This window comes from Mustela nivalis (genome assembly GCF_964662115.1).
Source record: "Mustela nivalis genome assembly, chromosome: 6".
NCBI classification, from domain to species: Eukaryota; Metazoa; Chordata; class Mammalia; order Carnivora; family Mustelidae; genus Mustela; species Mustela nivalis.
The window spans coordinates 2,068,002-2,081,459 of record NC_139025.1 but is presented as its reverse complement, the minus strand read 5'-3'; the positions used below and the strand labels follow the sequence as shown (position 1 = coordinate 2,081,459).

The window sequence follows — 13,458 nt, the reverse complement described above, 5'->3', positions numbered from 1 at the left end:
AGTGAGCCCCCCTGGGACCCAGGGTCCCCAGTGACCAGGGGCCTGCCCAGGCGTGGCGTTCCGTGCTCAGACCATGCGTGAGTGGGGCCTGCGTGGTCGTCCTGGGGACCCATAGCCATGGCAGGAGCACGTGCTCTGCTCTCCTCAGCTGGCACTCTTGTTGGCACAGCTGCCTGTGGAGGTGGACCCAGCTGCTGTCCGAGGCCCTTCTGTCCGCTAGATCCCTGGGAGCCAGCGCAGAGGGGTGGTCTAGGGAGGAGCTGGGAGCTAGCTGTGTGGTGTGGCTCCTGGGCACGTCCCCTGCCGGCCCTGCATGCCCTTGGCGGAGGGGTTAAAGGGCGCGTGCACAGCCCCAGCGTGGGTGTGAGCTGTGATCTGGCGTGGCCCCGGTCCTGCTTCTCCGACTCAGTGTGGTGCGGACACGGGCCTGGTGCACAAGCGGGCATGGGGGCCAGCGCAGCCCCCCCACACCTCGCTGCTCCGTCTGACCTGCCCCTGAGTTGTGTGCACGTCCTGCTGCGGAGAATCCCCAACCGCGTGGTCCCGCAGCCTCGTGCAGAGGCCGTCCTGGCTCTTCTGCTCTGGGTTTGCCTTAACTCGTGGCCACATTCCAACATGTACGTCCTGGAGCGGGTGCAGCACCGGGTCCCCGAGGAGGCGCTCAGGGTCAGTGCCGACGCCCTGCCGGAGGCCCCGGCACCCCTGCACCCTGCACCCGTCCTCACTCCCACGCCTCCGGGCTCCCTCGGCCCGGCTGTGGTACCATGAGTCAGCCCGGCCTGGCCTGGCCTGTCCTGCAGGACGGCCCAGTCTGGCCGGTGGGGAGGAGCCCCCCCCATCCCCGGGGTTAATGCAGCTGCAGGTGGCTGGCGGAGAGGAGGCCGGCGCACCTGGGTGGGGGAGGGAGGCCCAGGGGCCTCTTGGGTGCTGAGGAGGACCCCAGTCAGGCTACCACAGGTGGTGTCCAGGACAGAAAGTAGGGACCTGGGTCGGCAGCCGTGGCAGGTGGGACCTGTCCTCTCCCCTTGCTTGATAGTGCGGGAGTCACAGAGCACTGACTTGGGGGAGCTCGCCCAGTGCTTTCCCCCGGAGCCCGTTGTGGGAGACACTAGCCTTAGCCCCATCTTTAAACGAACTGTGGGTGGCCTGCGCAGAGTCACACGGCCGATGTGAGCCTGGGTCTGACAGCCAGAGAGCTCAGCCGGGCGGGCCCTGCGTGCACGGGCTCGGACAGACCGCTGCCCCACACCTCCGGGGCCCCTGAGCAGCGTCCTCCGTGGCCTGGGGCCCATCCTGCCCTTGCCTCGTGGGTCCTGAGTGGGCATTGCTTGTCACCTCTGATGACTGCCGCCCAGCCCTGCCTCCCTGACCCGAGCAAACCCCAGCTTCTTCTCGGAAGCTTTGTGGCCGTGAGGAACCCCCCAGCTTCAAGCCTTGGGATGTCCCCTCTGTGGGGGCTGTGAAGGAGGCCTCGTGGTGCATGGGGCCAGTCCTAGCCCTCTCTGGAGCCAGAGGGAGGCAGCTGCCCTGGGGGTGCTCCCGAGCTGGCCCGGCCCTCACCACCCCCCCGCCGCCCGCAGCACGAGAAGTACACCAGCCAGCTGCAGGTGAGCGCCCGGGGCCTGGCGCCTGGGAAGGGCGAGGCCCCGCCCCAGCATGCCCCTTGCTGTGAATCCTCGGCCCCCAGGCCGGAGAGGGGGGACCGGAGGCCGGGAGCAGGTAAGGTCAGCGTTGTGGCGGGGTCCCGGGCGGGACGTGCACACAGGCCTGCCCCCAACGGGCCTCCCCCATGGTGCGCTTTGATCCGTCTGCTCTGGGCCGTGTTCCCTTTCCAGTATAGCCCTTGATGCTGCCCGGCAGCCTCTTGGGCAGCCAGAGCACTGAGCTGCCGTCCTGTGGGCTCAGGCGTCCACACACCCCACAGCCGCACGAGACACACCCGCCGTGGGCACTGCGCCCTGTGCCTTGTGTGGCCCGGTCTGCCTGGTGGGTGGGGCCCCCCTTCAGGGCCGCCGCTCTGTGGCTCAAGTCGCTTACAGACCTTGGAGAGACCCACCCTGGGTGCAGACCCTGCTGTCCACCTGCCCTTCCAGCGGGCAGGCTCCGGGGGCAGAGGGCTCGGGGAGGGCTGGAGGGGTTGTTTGCCCCAGGACGGGGGCGCTGAGGGCCGTGGTGCCCCAGGTGAGCCTCTTGCACGGGAGGCCAGGGCGGGGTCGGGGGCGGCGAGCACCACCTGCTGTGGACGTGGAAACGGGCCTTTGAGTGACCAAGTTGGTGCACCCGGGCAGGGTCCTGGGCTGAGATGGGAGGTGACCCTGGGGACCCCCAGAGCCCCGAGCCTTCCCAGCCTTTGTCTGCGCTGGGGCTCAGGGACCGGCTCGAGCTCCTGGTCCTTGTGCAGAGGCGGCGGCCTACCGCACACCCCTGTACGGGCAGCCCTCCTGGTGGGGAGAGGAGGACGGCGGCTGCCCCCCAGAGGCCCGGCGCCGGGAGGAGCCCTACGCCGGTAGGTCCCAGAGGCCCGGCACCTCCTGAAGGGGCCTGGCGGGAGGGCCCGTTCCGGGGGAGACGGCGGACGCTGCTGGTGGCGGGGTGGGCGGAGGCCGCCACCCTGCAGCCCCCGGGGACATGTTTTCTCACCCCCAACCCAGAGCGGCCCAAGGAGCTGGTGCAGCCGGACGGGGAGCTCTCTGCGACCATGGCCGGGTTCCGGGCTGCGGCGGAGCCTCAGGGCTTCCCGTTCAGGCGGGAGCCCAGTTACTTTGAGATCCCCACAAAAGAGGCTCCGTCCCCGCCACCGCCACCTCCGCGGCCCCCCGAGGGGGCGGCCCAGGAGGCACCGACCAAGGACATGGAGCCCAGCGGGGGTGGGGCGGCCCCCGTGGTGCAGAGCCACGCCTCCTTCACCATCGAGTTCGACGACTGCAGCCCCGGCAAGGTGAAGATCAAGGACCACGTCACCAAGTTCTCACTGCGGCAGAGGAGGCCCCTGGGCAAGGAGGCCACACCTGTGGAGGCCGTGTCTGCCGAGACCAAGGTGGCCGACTGGCTGGTGCAGAATGACCCAAGCCTGCTGTGCCGGGCGGGCCCCGGCGAGGACCGGCACAGCACCAAGAGCGACCTGCCCATCCACACCCGCACCCTGAAGGGTGAGCTCTGGGTGGGCCGGGGCCGCAGCGTCTTTGCCTCCTGGTGGGGTGCCCTCCTCCTGCGGCTGGTTTCTGCGTGCACTGGGTTGCAGGTGTGCTCCTGGTGCTCACCTCCCCGCGGGGGCGGGGGTCCCGTGACGTGTGACGTCGGGACAGCTTGGGGAGGGGTGAAGAGCCCCTCCGCCCCCCAGGACACTGCATCCTTTCCCTCGGCCTGATGCGTCGCGGCCCCCCCACCCCCAGGCCACAAGCACGAGGACGGCACCCAGAGCGACTCGGAGGACCCCACGGCCAAGGCGGCGGCAGCGGCATCAGCTGCGGTCCCCGCGGAGGGCGGCGGGGGACCGGTGCGGCTGCAGAGGCAGATGAAACGTGACCCCCAGGAGCTGCTGCACAACCAGCAAGCCTTCGTCATCGAGTTCTTTGACCAGGACACACCCCGCAAGAAGCGGTCCCAGTCCTTCACGCACACCCCCTCCGGGGATCCCAAGGCCGACAGACGCCGAGGCCCCGGGCCGGCAGACAGAGACCGCTCAGGTGTCCCTGCCTCGGCGCGGGGCACGGGTGGTGGCTCGGGGCCGCAGCGGGCCAGCTCGCTCAAGCGGGAGAAGACGGAGGAGCGTCCGGGGGGCCCCTCGCCTGCCTCCCGGGGCTCCGTGCGACCCTTTGGCAGCGTGGGGCGTCGCTCCCGTCTGGCCCAGGACTTCATGGCCCAGTGCCTGCAGGAGGGCTCTCCGGCCGCCCGGCCCAGCCCTGACCGGGCGCCCCCAGCATCCCCGGCCCCCGAGACACCCCGAGGGGCCAGCCCTGTGGCCCCTGCGACCCCTCCGCCGCCCCCCGCCGCCCCCCAGCTGACCAAGGCTCGCAGACAGGATGAGGACGACAGTCTGAGTGACGCGGGGACCTACACCATCGAGACAGAGGGGCCGGACCCGGAGGTGGAGGAGGCCCGCCAGATGATCGACCAGGTCTGCAGGGCAGGGTGCTGGGGGCTGGGCTGGGGGGGGCTGGGCTGGCTCTGACCTCAGGGCTGGTCCTCCTTCCTCGCAGGTCTTTGGGGTACTGGAGTCTCCTGAGCTCTCCAGGGTGTCCTCGGTGGCCTTCCGTCCGGTCATCAGAGGGGACAGAGACGAGGCCGGTGATGGGGTCGCCCAGCGAGTGGCCCTCCTGCAGGAGTTTGCCTCTCGGCCGGTGGGCACAGCCCCCCACGGGGAGCTACAGGTACCTGAGAGGCACACTGCTCTGGGGAGGGCCTGGGCCCCGTCATCTGGTCCCCTGTGAGCTCGAAGGTTAGGGTCCTGCCTGCACAGGATTCCAGAGGGGCATGCCCACCTGACAGGCGGGCGGGGGCCCCTAGGTGGAGGTTCAAGGGCAAGCCGTGAGGTCCCAAGTCAGGCTGGGCCCCGTGTGCCCACGCAAGGGCCAGTGTGAGCCACAGCTGCTGACCTCGGGGTGTGCAGTTGCGTGGAGGTCTGTAAGCTCGGAAGTAGGCAGGTGGTTTCCTGGCTGTTTCTTTGGGGCGAGGTGTCTCAGGTCTGGAGACAGCGAGTTCGGGGCCAGGTGTTAGGGTGAGGGACCCGTGGGGCTCTGCTGCTGCTGACGCTCGCTCGTCCTCTGCCGGCAGGGCCTCGCGGTGCCCGGCTCCCCCGGGGGTCAGAAGTGGGTGTCCCGCTGGGCCAGCCTGGCTGACAGCTACTCGGACCCCGGGCAGACAGGTGAGTGGTCCGGCCCCTGGGGAGGGCATGGGCCGGGGCTTCCTGCTGGACGGGCAGCTGTGAGCGCGTGCCAGCCGAGTCTGGAGGAGGGTCAGGCTTCCGGCACACACCAGGGGCCCGCCGACCGTGGCCGCTCCAACCAGGCTGCCCTTGTCTTCGCAGAGGAGAGTCCTGGGCGCAGAGCTGGGGAGCCGGAGGGGGCCCCGCCTGTGCGCCAGCGACGGCGACTGCCACAGCTGCCCAGTGACTGCGCAGACAGCCCGGGGCGTCTTGAGGCCACCGGGAGGAGCGGCCCTGGGCCTCCGGAATCGGCCAGTGAGCAGCCCGGCTGCCTCTTGGGCCAGGAGGACTTGGAGCCCGACAGCCTCAGTGACGCCAGTGGGTCAGACGGTGGGCGGGGCTCTGAGTTGGGTGCAGGCCCCCAGGAGGGAGTAGCGTGGACAAAGGGCCGGCGCTCGCCAAGGGCCCCCGGAGAGCCAGCCGCCACCTCTTTCTTCATTGGGGACCAGAATGCGGAGCCAGCCTTCCCCAGGCAGCCCTCTGTGGCTGCAGGGGCGGTGGAGGGCCCAGGGCGGGCGGCCCAGCCCAGCCCCGCAGCGAGGGAGAATGTCTGCCCCAGCACCGGCGGGAGTGCGGTCGTCCGGCGGCACACAGAGCGGTCCCCGGAGCCCGAGAGCCCTGCCCCAGCCTTGGTGCGGCAGGAGAGCTTCAGCAAGGAGCCGGCCGGCGGCACCCCCGCGCCCGGCCAGCTTCCACACGTCTCCAGCCACCCCCTCCTGAAGGACCTGGCTGCCACCCGGGCCTCCCGCGTGGACCTCCACGCCCAGGACACCCGCCTGATCCTGAAGGAGACAGAGACCGCCCTGGCAGCGCTGGAGGCCCGGCTGCTCTCCAAGCCCATGGAGGAGGCAGAGGGCCCGATGGGCAGCGTCCCTGGGCCGCAGGAGGACTCCCTGTCCGGGGACTCTGACGTGGACACGGCAAGCACGGTCAGCCTGCTCAGTGGCAAGAACGGGCCCAGCCCGACCAGCCCCAAGCCCGCGGGGCCGCAGAAGGAAAAGCCGCCGTCCCCAGCAGCAGCGCAAGACCCAGCAGGCATCCCCTTGAACTGCGGCCGAGAGATGCTCTCAGAAAAGCACCGTCGTGCCCTGGGCCCCACAGACACAGGCCGGGCAGAGCCAGGGAGGCGCCTGGCCACGCGGCGCGGCACTGGGCCCCGGGGGTCCTCGGACTGGCCTGACGAAGACCAAGGCTCTGGCCTGGCCTACCCGCCCGGCACAGACACGGTCACCTCTGACCACGAGAGCCCTGTGGCCGCTGGGGTGGGGCGGCCAGGGCCTCGCCGGAAACCGGCACCACCAGCACCAGCCCCGGCTCCCCGGGAGGAGCAGGCCCGTGGCTCTGCCCAGAAGGTACAGCAGGTGCTGACCCGCTCCAACAGCCTGTCCACGCCGCGGCCCACGCGGGCCTCCCGGCTGAGGCGGGCCCGGCTGGGGGACACCTCAGACACAGAGGCTGCTGATGGTGAGCGGGGGCCCCCGGCCAACCCTGAGCCGGCAGGGCGGCCAGCGCCCGAGCAAGCCAAGAAGCTGTCACGCCTGGATATCTTGGCCATGCCCCGAAAGCGGGCGGGCTCCTTCACGGGGCCCAGCGACTCCGAGGCGGCCCCTGCCCGCGCCGGCTTCTCGGGCCGCAGTGTCGAGTTGTACTGCTCCAGCCGCAAACCCGTCATGGCCGAGGCTCGCACTGCCGCCGCCAGGAAGTCTGCCGGTACCGCCGTGGCCCCCCGCCAGCCCTTCAGCAGGGCCCGCCCAGGCAGCGCCCGATACTCCTCACCCAGTGAGTCGGAGAACAGGCGAGGGGCCCTGCGCCCTGCAAGCCCGGGGGAGGGGTCTTGCCACGTCCTGGGTCAGCCCCGCTCAGTGCTGGGGGACCCCAGTTCCAGCCTAGAAGAGCCCCCGTTCCCAAGCAGGCCTGGCTCCACAGACACACCCAAGTGTCCTGAGTGCGCGTGTCGCGTGCTCCGCTGAGCCCGGGGAGGGGCTCCTGCCGACTCCCGCAGGGGGCCTCGGGGGCTGCCTGCTGTGCCCTGGTGCTGTCCCCTGGGGAGCAGGCACTGGGGGAGGGCCGCGCAGTCTCCCACACACCTGGGCCCCGGGTGGCCTGTGGTCTGCGCCCACGCGAGGTGTGGACAGATGGTGCTGGGGTCGTGGGTGCTTGTCCCCCAGCGGGGTGGCTGAGGGCACTGGGCACGCTGGGGGGACCGGAGGAAGGGAAGGGGTGGGGCGGCGGGGGAGGATGAGCACCGCTGCCCCTGCGAGCCTGTCCCGCTGCTGCTCTGGCTGCGTGCTTGCTGCGGCCGCCGCGGGGGCCCCAGAGCAGGGCGGGCGAGGAGTGGGCCCAGAAGACCAGGTGGGCAAGGGAGGGGCTGCGAGCTCAGCCGCCCTCTGAGGTCCGACCCCACCCCGGGGCTGATCCGCATGGGGAGGTCGGCCCTGACCGGGGGTGTCTGTGGTTTCCGTGCCTTGGCACCAAGGCCAACAGTTCCCATCTGGTGGGCACAGACCCTCCCCCTGGGACGCGGCCTCTGCCACGGGCTGTGGGGATGTCAGGCTGCCCCTTCCTGCCTGTCTTGCCCGTGTCCCTCCTGCGCTGGTCCCTCCCCATCCCTGCCGGTCTCTGCCCGTCCCTCCTCTTTCTTCTGTCCCTGCCTCTCCTCCGTGGCCTCCCCATCCCTCCCTGTCCCTCTCCCCGCCGCGCCCATGCGTCTGGGCTGCTGATGGCCTTGCAGTGGTGCGGCTCTGTAGCTGCTGGTGCTTCAGCGGCCGGGCCTCTGGGCTGGGGGTGAGGGGGCAGCATCAGCGTGGCTTGCCCTGCGGCGCGGGGCCGTCTGGAGGGCCCCAGGGCTGCGGCAGGGTGCTGAGCGCGGCTCTGTTCTGTTCTTGCTTCTGGAAACCATCCGCGCCCCTGAGGCACGCGTCGCCGGCAGCAGGGCTCAGACTGCACGTCCACGTCCGAGGAGGAGTACGGCTCCCACCACGGCTCCCCTAAGCACGCACGCTCCCTCGCCTCAACAGCCACGCAGACCCCACGGGCTGGCGGCTCCAGCCGCACGCGCCCCCGGGCCCCCGGCCTCCGGGACACGGATGACGAGGAAGAAGACCCAGACCCGTACGGCTTCATCGTGCAGACTGCGGAGATCGCGGAGATCGCCAGGTGAGTGGCTCCGGCCTGGGGGCACCCCAGGGCAGGCATTGGGCTGGAGGCTCTTTTCTCGAGGGCGCTCAGCACGTGCCGCTCGGAGGAGTTGTGGGGGACGGAGAGGGGCGTGGGGGGCTGCAGATCTGCCCGGGAGGCTGGGGGGTGTCCGGGAGGAGGAAGGGCTCCATGGTGTGCATTAAAGAGGAGCTCCTGTGTCGTAGTTCCTGGGGTCGCCTCCAGACCGGGGGCTGGGAGGCTGATGCACAGGTGGTGGACCGGGAAGGGGTCTTCTGCTGAGGGTGGTCGGTGCTTTGGTGGCTGGGTCCTTTGGGGCTCATGCAGGGGCAGGAGGAGTCCAGGGCCGAGTGCGTGGCCCGTGTTTGGTGCTGAGGAGGCTGAACTTGCGCCCTTCAGACAGGTGAGCGGGGGCAGGTAGTCCTTGGGAGAATGGTCCGTGGGGACAGAGGCACCACGATGATGACAGTGGCCGTGGTGGCTGCAGGTTGAATGGAGAGGACCTGTAGGGCGTGAAGAGGGCCGGGGACAGAGCTCCCCGGATGTGGGGGGCGGTTCCCGGGGCTGACGAGGGGCGGTCCGGAGGGGGCAGGCTGGGGCATCCCAATGTGCTGGGGGCTCCAGAGAGACGTGGGGGTCAGTGCTCAGTCAGGGGCACACGTCCGTTGGGCGTCCGTGAGTCTGAGGGATGTCCTTCTGTATTTTCTTGGTGTAGGGAGGGTGGGAACCAGTTGGGGGACCCCCATCTTGAGGGGGTCTAGGTCAGCCTTGCTGGGAGGTAGGGGCCGGCCGGGTAGTTTTCCCCAGCCGCGCGAAGCATTTCTGAGTTCAGGCGGTTATGCCCGGCGAGGGGCAGGTGGCATTGGGAGCGGACAGGCCCCGAGAGCCGGCTAGGAGGTGCCCTGGGCAGTGCTGGGACAGCTGAGGGGGGACGCCTGGGCCTTGGTAGGTCTTGAAGGGCCCGTCGCCTGGGCGCCTGCAGGCACTGGTGTGCCAGGAACCTTGGGGCTGTTGCTCGTGTGCCCGCCAGTGAAAGGAGCGGCATGGACACTGACAGGTGACTCCTGTATGCCCAGCCTGGGCCGGGGGCTGCAGTGCACAGGACAGGCTGGTGGAGGGACCTGATGTGCTCCGAGGACAGGGCTCAGTCTGAGGACTTCCTGGGCAGTTTGGGGTAGAATGTGCATCTGGTCCCTGCTGGCCTCTGTCCCTTTCCGGGTGGCCTGAGGGCCTGGTGGGGAAGCACGCATAGCCTGCCTGGGAGAGTGAGCAGGGCTGGGCTGGGGCAGGCTGGGGCGGCTGTCGCTGGCCTCCTTCCCGCCCCTGTGTGGAGGCTCCTGGTCTCTGTCTGCCCGTGTCACCCTTTGCCTGATTCTGACCCTTGTCTGTGACCCCTTCCCTGCCTCAAGTGTCCGTGGGCCTGGGAGGCCCCACCTGTCCCCTGGTGGCGACGGGAAGGTGTGGCCTGCCCTGGGGCCTGAGAGTGCCCCCGTCCCCCTTCCTGCCCAGCCCCAGCCCTGGGCCCCCTCTTGGGCCCTCAGACACTTGAGCCTCCCCCGGGGCCCTGTCCATTGGGCATTGCTGGCGGCTGGTCAGGCACAGTTTGGGCCAGGCTGGGGGCCGCACACCTTGGCCGCTGCCCCTCACGGAGCACTTGCCTCTTGAGAGGGACCCCTGCCTCCGCTGGAGAGGAGAGGTTGGCCCGGGGAGGTTCTGTCAGGCCGCCGCTCCCCGACCTCCCCAGCGCTGGTCCCTGGCCAGGAGGACCCCACGGGACCTGTCCTTCTCTCCTGCGGGCTGCAGGCTGAGCCAGACGCTGGTGAAGGACGTGGCCATCCTGGCGCGAGAGATCCACGACGTGGCTGGGGACGGGGACGCGCTGGGCTCGCCGGGGCCCGCACGCAGCCCCTCCCTCAGCAACGTGCCCAGCACCCCTGCTTCAACCATCTCCGCCCGTGAGGAGGTATGCCTCCGCCCACCGCCCCTGCCCCCCGCCCCGGCCCCCCTGCCCTGCCCCTGCCACATGCGCATCTCAGCCAGGAGCTCTCCCCATGGTGCTGAGCTCCCCACACGGCTGGCCTGAAGCTGACGTCTGGGACCACCCTCCTTAGGGGTTGGGGGGTCCCGGGGCCCCCAGTGGGCTGCATGTGGGGTCCGCTCCGTCCCCCTGTCGTGGGAGCAGGAGAGGTGCGGTCTGCCCCTGCGAGCGGGAGCCTCCTGTGTGGAGGCCGGCGGGTGCCAAGGAGGACTGACGGCTCCTGCCTCGTCCACAGCTGGTGCAGCGCATCCCCGAGGCCGGCCTCAACTTCCAGAAGGTGCCCCCTGGCTCCCTGAGCTCCCGAGACTTGGACCAGAACATGAACGACCGCTGTGGGGACTCGCTCGCCAGCAAGACGCGGCCTCGGAGCCGTGAGGAGGCAGGCGCCCTCCCCCCCAAGCTGGTCGGCCGTCGGGGTGTGCCCAGGGCGGGGCCTTCAGGAGGGCCCCGGGCAGCGCGCTGAGCCCTGGTCCTCGCAGGTGATCTTCGACAACCTGATGCTGAACCCCGTGTCGCAGCTGTCCCACGCCATCCGGGAGAACACGGAGCACCTCGCCGAGAAGATGAAGTGCGTAGGGCCCCACGAGCTCCGTGGGCCAGTGGGAGCTGCCCCCAGACCCCCCCATACCCCCTCAGACACCAACATGAACACGTGCACATCAGCCAGGACCTGCAGGGCAGAGAGGGGCGCACTGCCCTGGGGGTACACGGGTGCATATGCCTCCCCAGTTTCGGGAACCAGGGCTCCCAGGACGACCACAGCCCCCAGCCCAGCCCTCCCTGCCTGCGTCAGGCCGGAGGCCAGGACTCTGGGTCCAGCTGGCCCCATTCCTGCTCTGGGCCTGCGTTCCCGCTTGGGGACAGGCGGGGGGTGGTGGGAGCAGGTCCGGGCGCGCGGGTCTGGGCCCCGTCATCTGGGCCTCTGCCCACTCCCCCGGCGGCAGGATCCTCTTTCAGAACACGGGGCGGGCCTGGGAGGAGCTGGAGGCCAGGATCAACGCGGAGAACGAGGTGCCGCTCCTGAAGACGTCCAACAAGGTGAGCACCAGCCGCCCCCCAGCCCCGCGGCGCAGGGCGCGGGGACTCACCCGCTCGGCGGTTCTGCCCCATGTGCCCCCTCCCGCCCGCTTCCAGGAGATCAGCTCCATCCTGAAGGAACTGAGGCGCGTGCAGAAGCAGCTGCAAGGTGGGTGGGCTGCGGCGGGGTGGGGGTGGGGGCTGGAAGGGGGAGCCTGGGTCGGGGGGGGTGCCTGGGTGGGGGGGCCGGCTGCGGGGTGGGTGACCCCCAGCGCTGCCACCCCTGGCGCAGGCAGAGGGAGGCCCGGGGTGGGCACGGGAGGCAGGGCAGGACCGGCCAGCTGGCCTGACCCTCCCCGCCTGCCCCACAGTCATCAATGCCATCGTGGACCCCAGTGGGAACCTGGACCTGCTGGCCGGGAACCGGAGCCCCGCGGGCTCCGCCCAGCTCGGGAAAGGCCGGCCGGCCGCCCAGAGCCCAGGCTCGCCCCCCTTGGCCCTGCGTCTGAGGAGCTTCCCGCAGCGGGTGAACTGCGGCTCCCCAGGCCTCCCGGACCCTGCCCTCCTGCCCGACTTCCTCCCGGACGCAGAGAGGTTCCTGCTCTAGGCGGCCTCCACGTGCCCTGGGTCCAGCGCTGCCAGCGCCTCTTGTCTGCCTCCACGGCCCTTCCCGGCTGCGGACGGTTCACCGCAGACCCCCACATGTGCCATAACCCTGTGGGCAGGTGCCTCTGTGCCCAGACCCCCTCCCTAGCTCCCAGCCAGCGCCCCAGCTGGACGGTCCAGCCCCTGCGGCTGCCCCCGCAGAGCCTCTGGCCCAGCTCCTGCTGCGGCCGTCCCGAGGGCTGGCGTCACAGGTGTGTACCCTGTCTCCTCTCTACTCCTGTTATTTTTGTCGTTAGCTGTTAAGGGAAGAGTGGTCTGGGCCAGTACGGCAGCCCCGGGCCTGGAAGGCCATCATCCTGCCCGTGCGCTGGGGGCGGCTGTTCTGCTACGGGCTCTGTGGGCTCAGCAGTCCCGTCCCTGTGGGCTGGCCGGGGCCAGGCCAAGGAGGGGCTGGACCAGGGGTGGGTATCATTCAGTGCCAAACACGGAGCCGGGAGGGGCTGCCGGAGCCCCGGGCCTCGAGGGCAGGGTGCTCCCGGCTGGCCCTGCAGCCCGCTCTGCCATGGAGCCGCTGGCTCCTGCAGCCCCGGGGTCGGGTGGCCTGTGGAGTTGTCTGGGGTGGGAACCCCACTGCTTCGAGCCTTTGGTGCCAATGCTACTGCCAAACCCAAAAGTGTGCAGGCCGCGGCCGCGCAGGCTGGGCATACGGGCACACATGCTGGACACGCGCGCCCACTCTCCCGGCGAGCCCAGGTGCGCGCGCACGTGGCGGGGCCGCCCTTCCCGGCCACGGAGGCTGGGCTCCTGCACTTGGCTTCCTGCAGTCGGAGGCTGGGGCTGGGGGGAGGGAGGGGAACCCTAGCCCGAGGCTGTGGGAAGCCAGGCTTCCGGAAGCTTCCTGGGCTGTACCCCTCCCCCAGCCCTTACCCCTGTCCTCCCTGATGCTGTGGGCATTCCTGGGGTGTCTGCAGCCAGCTCCAGGCCCTGCAGGCTGCTGTGCTCCTGGTCCTGCGGGGGCTGGGGGACACGGAGAGCCCCCAGGGACAGTCTTGCCTTCTCAGGATTCTTCCAGCTGGGAACACGGGTGGGCAGAGTGTGCGCCGCCCCCGGGGCAGGGGGTGTTTCTGGAGCCTCTAAAGCCAAAGAGCCTGTGGGTGGTGGCAGGTGGGGGCACGGGTGGCTGCGCACCAGCCCGGCCCCTGTGTGAGTGGCGACTGCAGGAAGGGGCCCGGCGGGCGGGTGTGAGCCCGGCCGCCATGGGCGACGCGTGTCTCTGTTTACGTGTAGCCGACGTGCAGTCGCGTGCATGGGTCCTGGGCCCCCGCCCCCACGTGTCCGTGTGTGAGTGTGTGCGAGTGTGAGTGGTGGGCTCCCTGCCAGGACCCCGCCCCTGAGCCTGCTGTGTCCACAGGGAGGCGGCGCCGGGCCCCCTCCCGCCCCTGCATGCCGCGCGGTTGCCCGCAGCCTGTCCCCCGGAAGCGCGGTGGCCGTCCCATCCACACCCATGCTCTGCCATCGCCGCCGCTTCTTATTCACCCACTTCCGTCCCTCCCCCTTCCAGCTTCCCCTTGGGATTGGTAACTCACCTGTCTGGCTTCTTGGAGGTACTTCTGTCTGTCCGTCCTTGGGTGGTCTCACGGATGTCTTTCAGGAAACGGTTATTTTATATGAGTTGTCATGGGGTTTGTTCTAATAAATCATTCTGTCACATGGCGAA

The 13,458-nt window shown here is 70.1% G+C and overlaps 1 protein-coding gene across 3 annotated transcripts in view; it reads left to right on the top strand.

The window, feature by feature from the left end:
- The window catches only part of CEP170B (centrosomal protein 170B), a 25,765-nt gene extending 12,307 nt beyond the window's left edge, over window positions 1–13,458 (top strand). For 2 of the 3 annotated variants that reach the window (XM_082737323.1, XM_082737322.1), the window contains exons 5-20: window positions 610–666; window positions 1,581–1,719; window positions 2,402–2,506; window positions 2,652–3,149; window positions 3,393–4,117; window positions 4,200–4,370; window positions 4,774–4,864; window positions 5,027–6,703; window positions 7,837–8,080; window positions 9,063–9,137; window positions 9,884–10,043; window positions 10,354–10,497; window positions 10,598–10,686; window positions 11,063–11,156; window positions 11,253–11,304; window positions 11,507–13,458. In XM_082737323.1, coding sequence (XP_082593449.1) covers window positions 610–666; window positions 1,581–1,719; window positions 2,402–2,506; window positions 2,652–3,149; window positions 3,393–4,117; window positions 4,200–4,370; window positions 4,774–4,864; window positions 5,027–6,703; window positions 7,837–8,080; window positions 9,063–9,137; window positions 9,884–10,043; window positions 10,354–10,497; window positions 10,598–10,686; window positions 11,063–11,156; window positions 11,253–11,304; window positions 11,507–11,742 — 4,557 coding nt within the window. In that variant the 3' untranslated portion in view covers window positions 11,743–13,458. The remainder of the gene's footprint in view (window positions 1–609; window positions 667–1,580; window positions 1,720–2,401; window positions 2,507–2,651; window positions 3,150–3,392; window positions 4,118–4,199; window positions 4,371–4,773; window positions 4,865–5,026; window positions 6,704–7,836; window positions 8,081–9,062; window positions 9,138–9,883; window positions 10,044–10,353; window positions 10,498–10,597; window positions 10,687–11,062; window positions 11,157–11,252; window positions 11,305–11,506) is intronic. The other variant, XM_082737324.1, reaches the window with a different exon arrangement.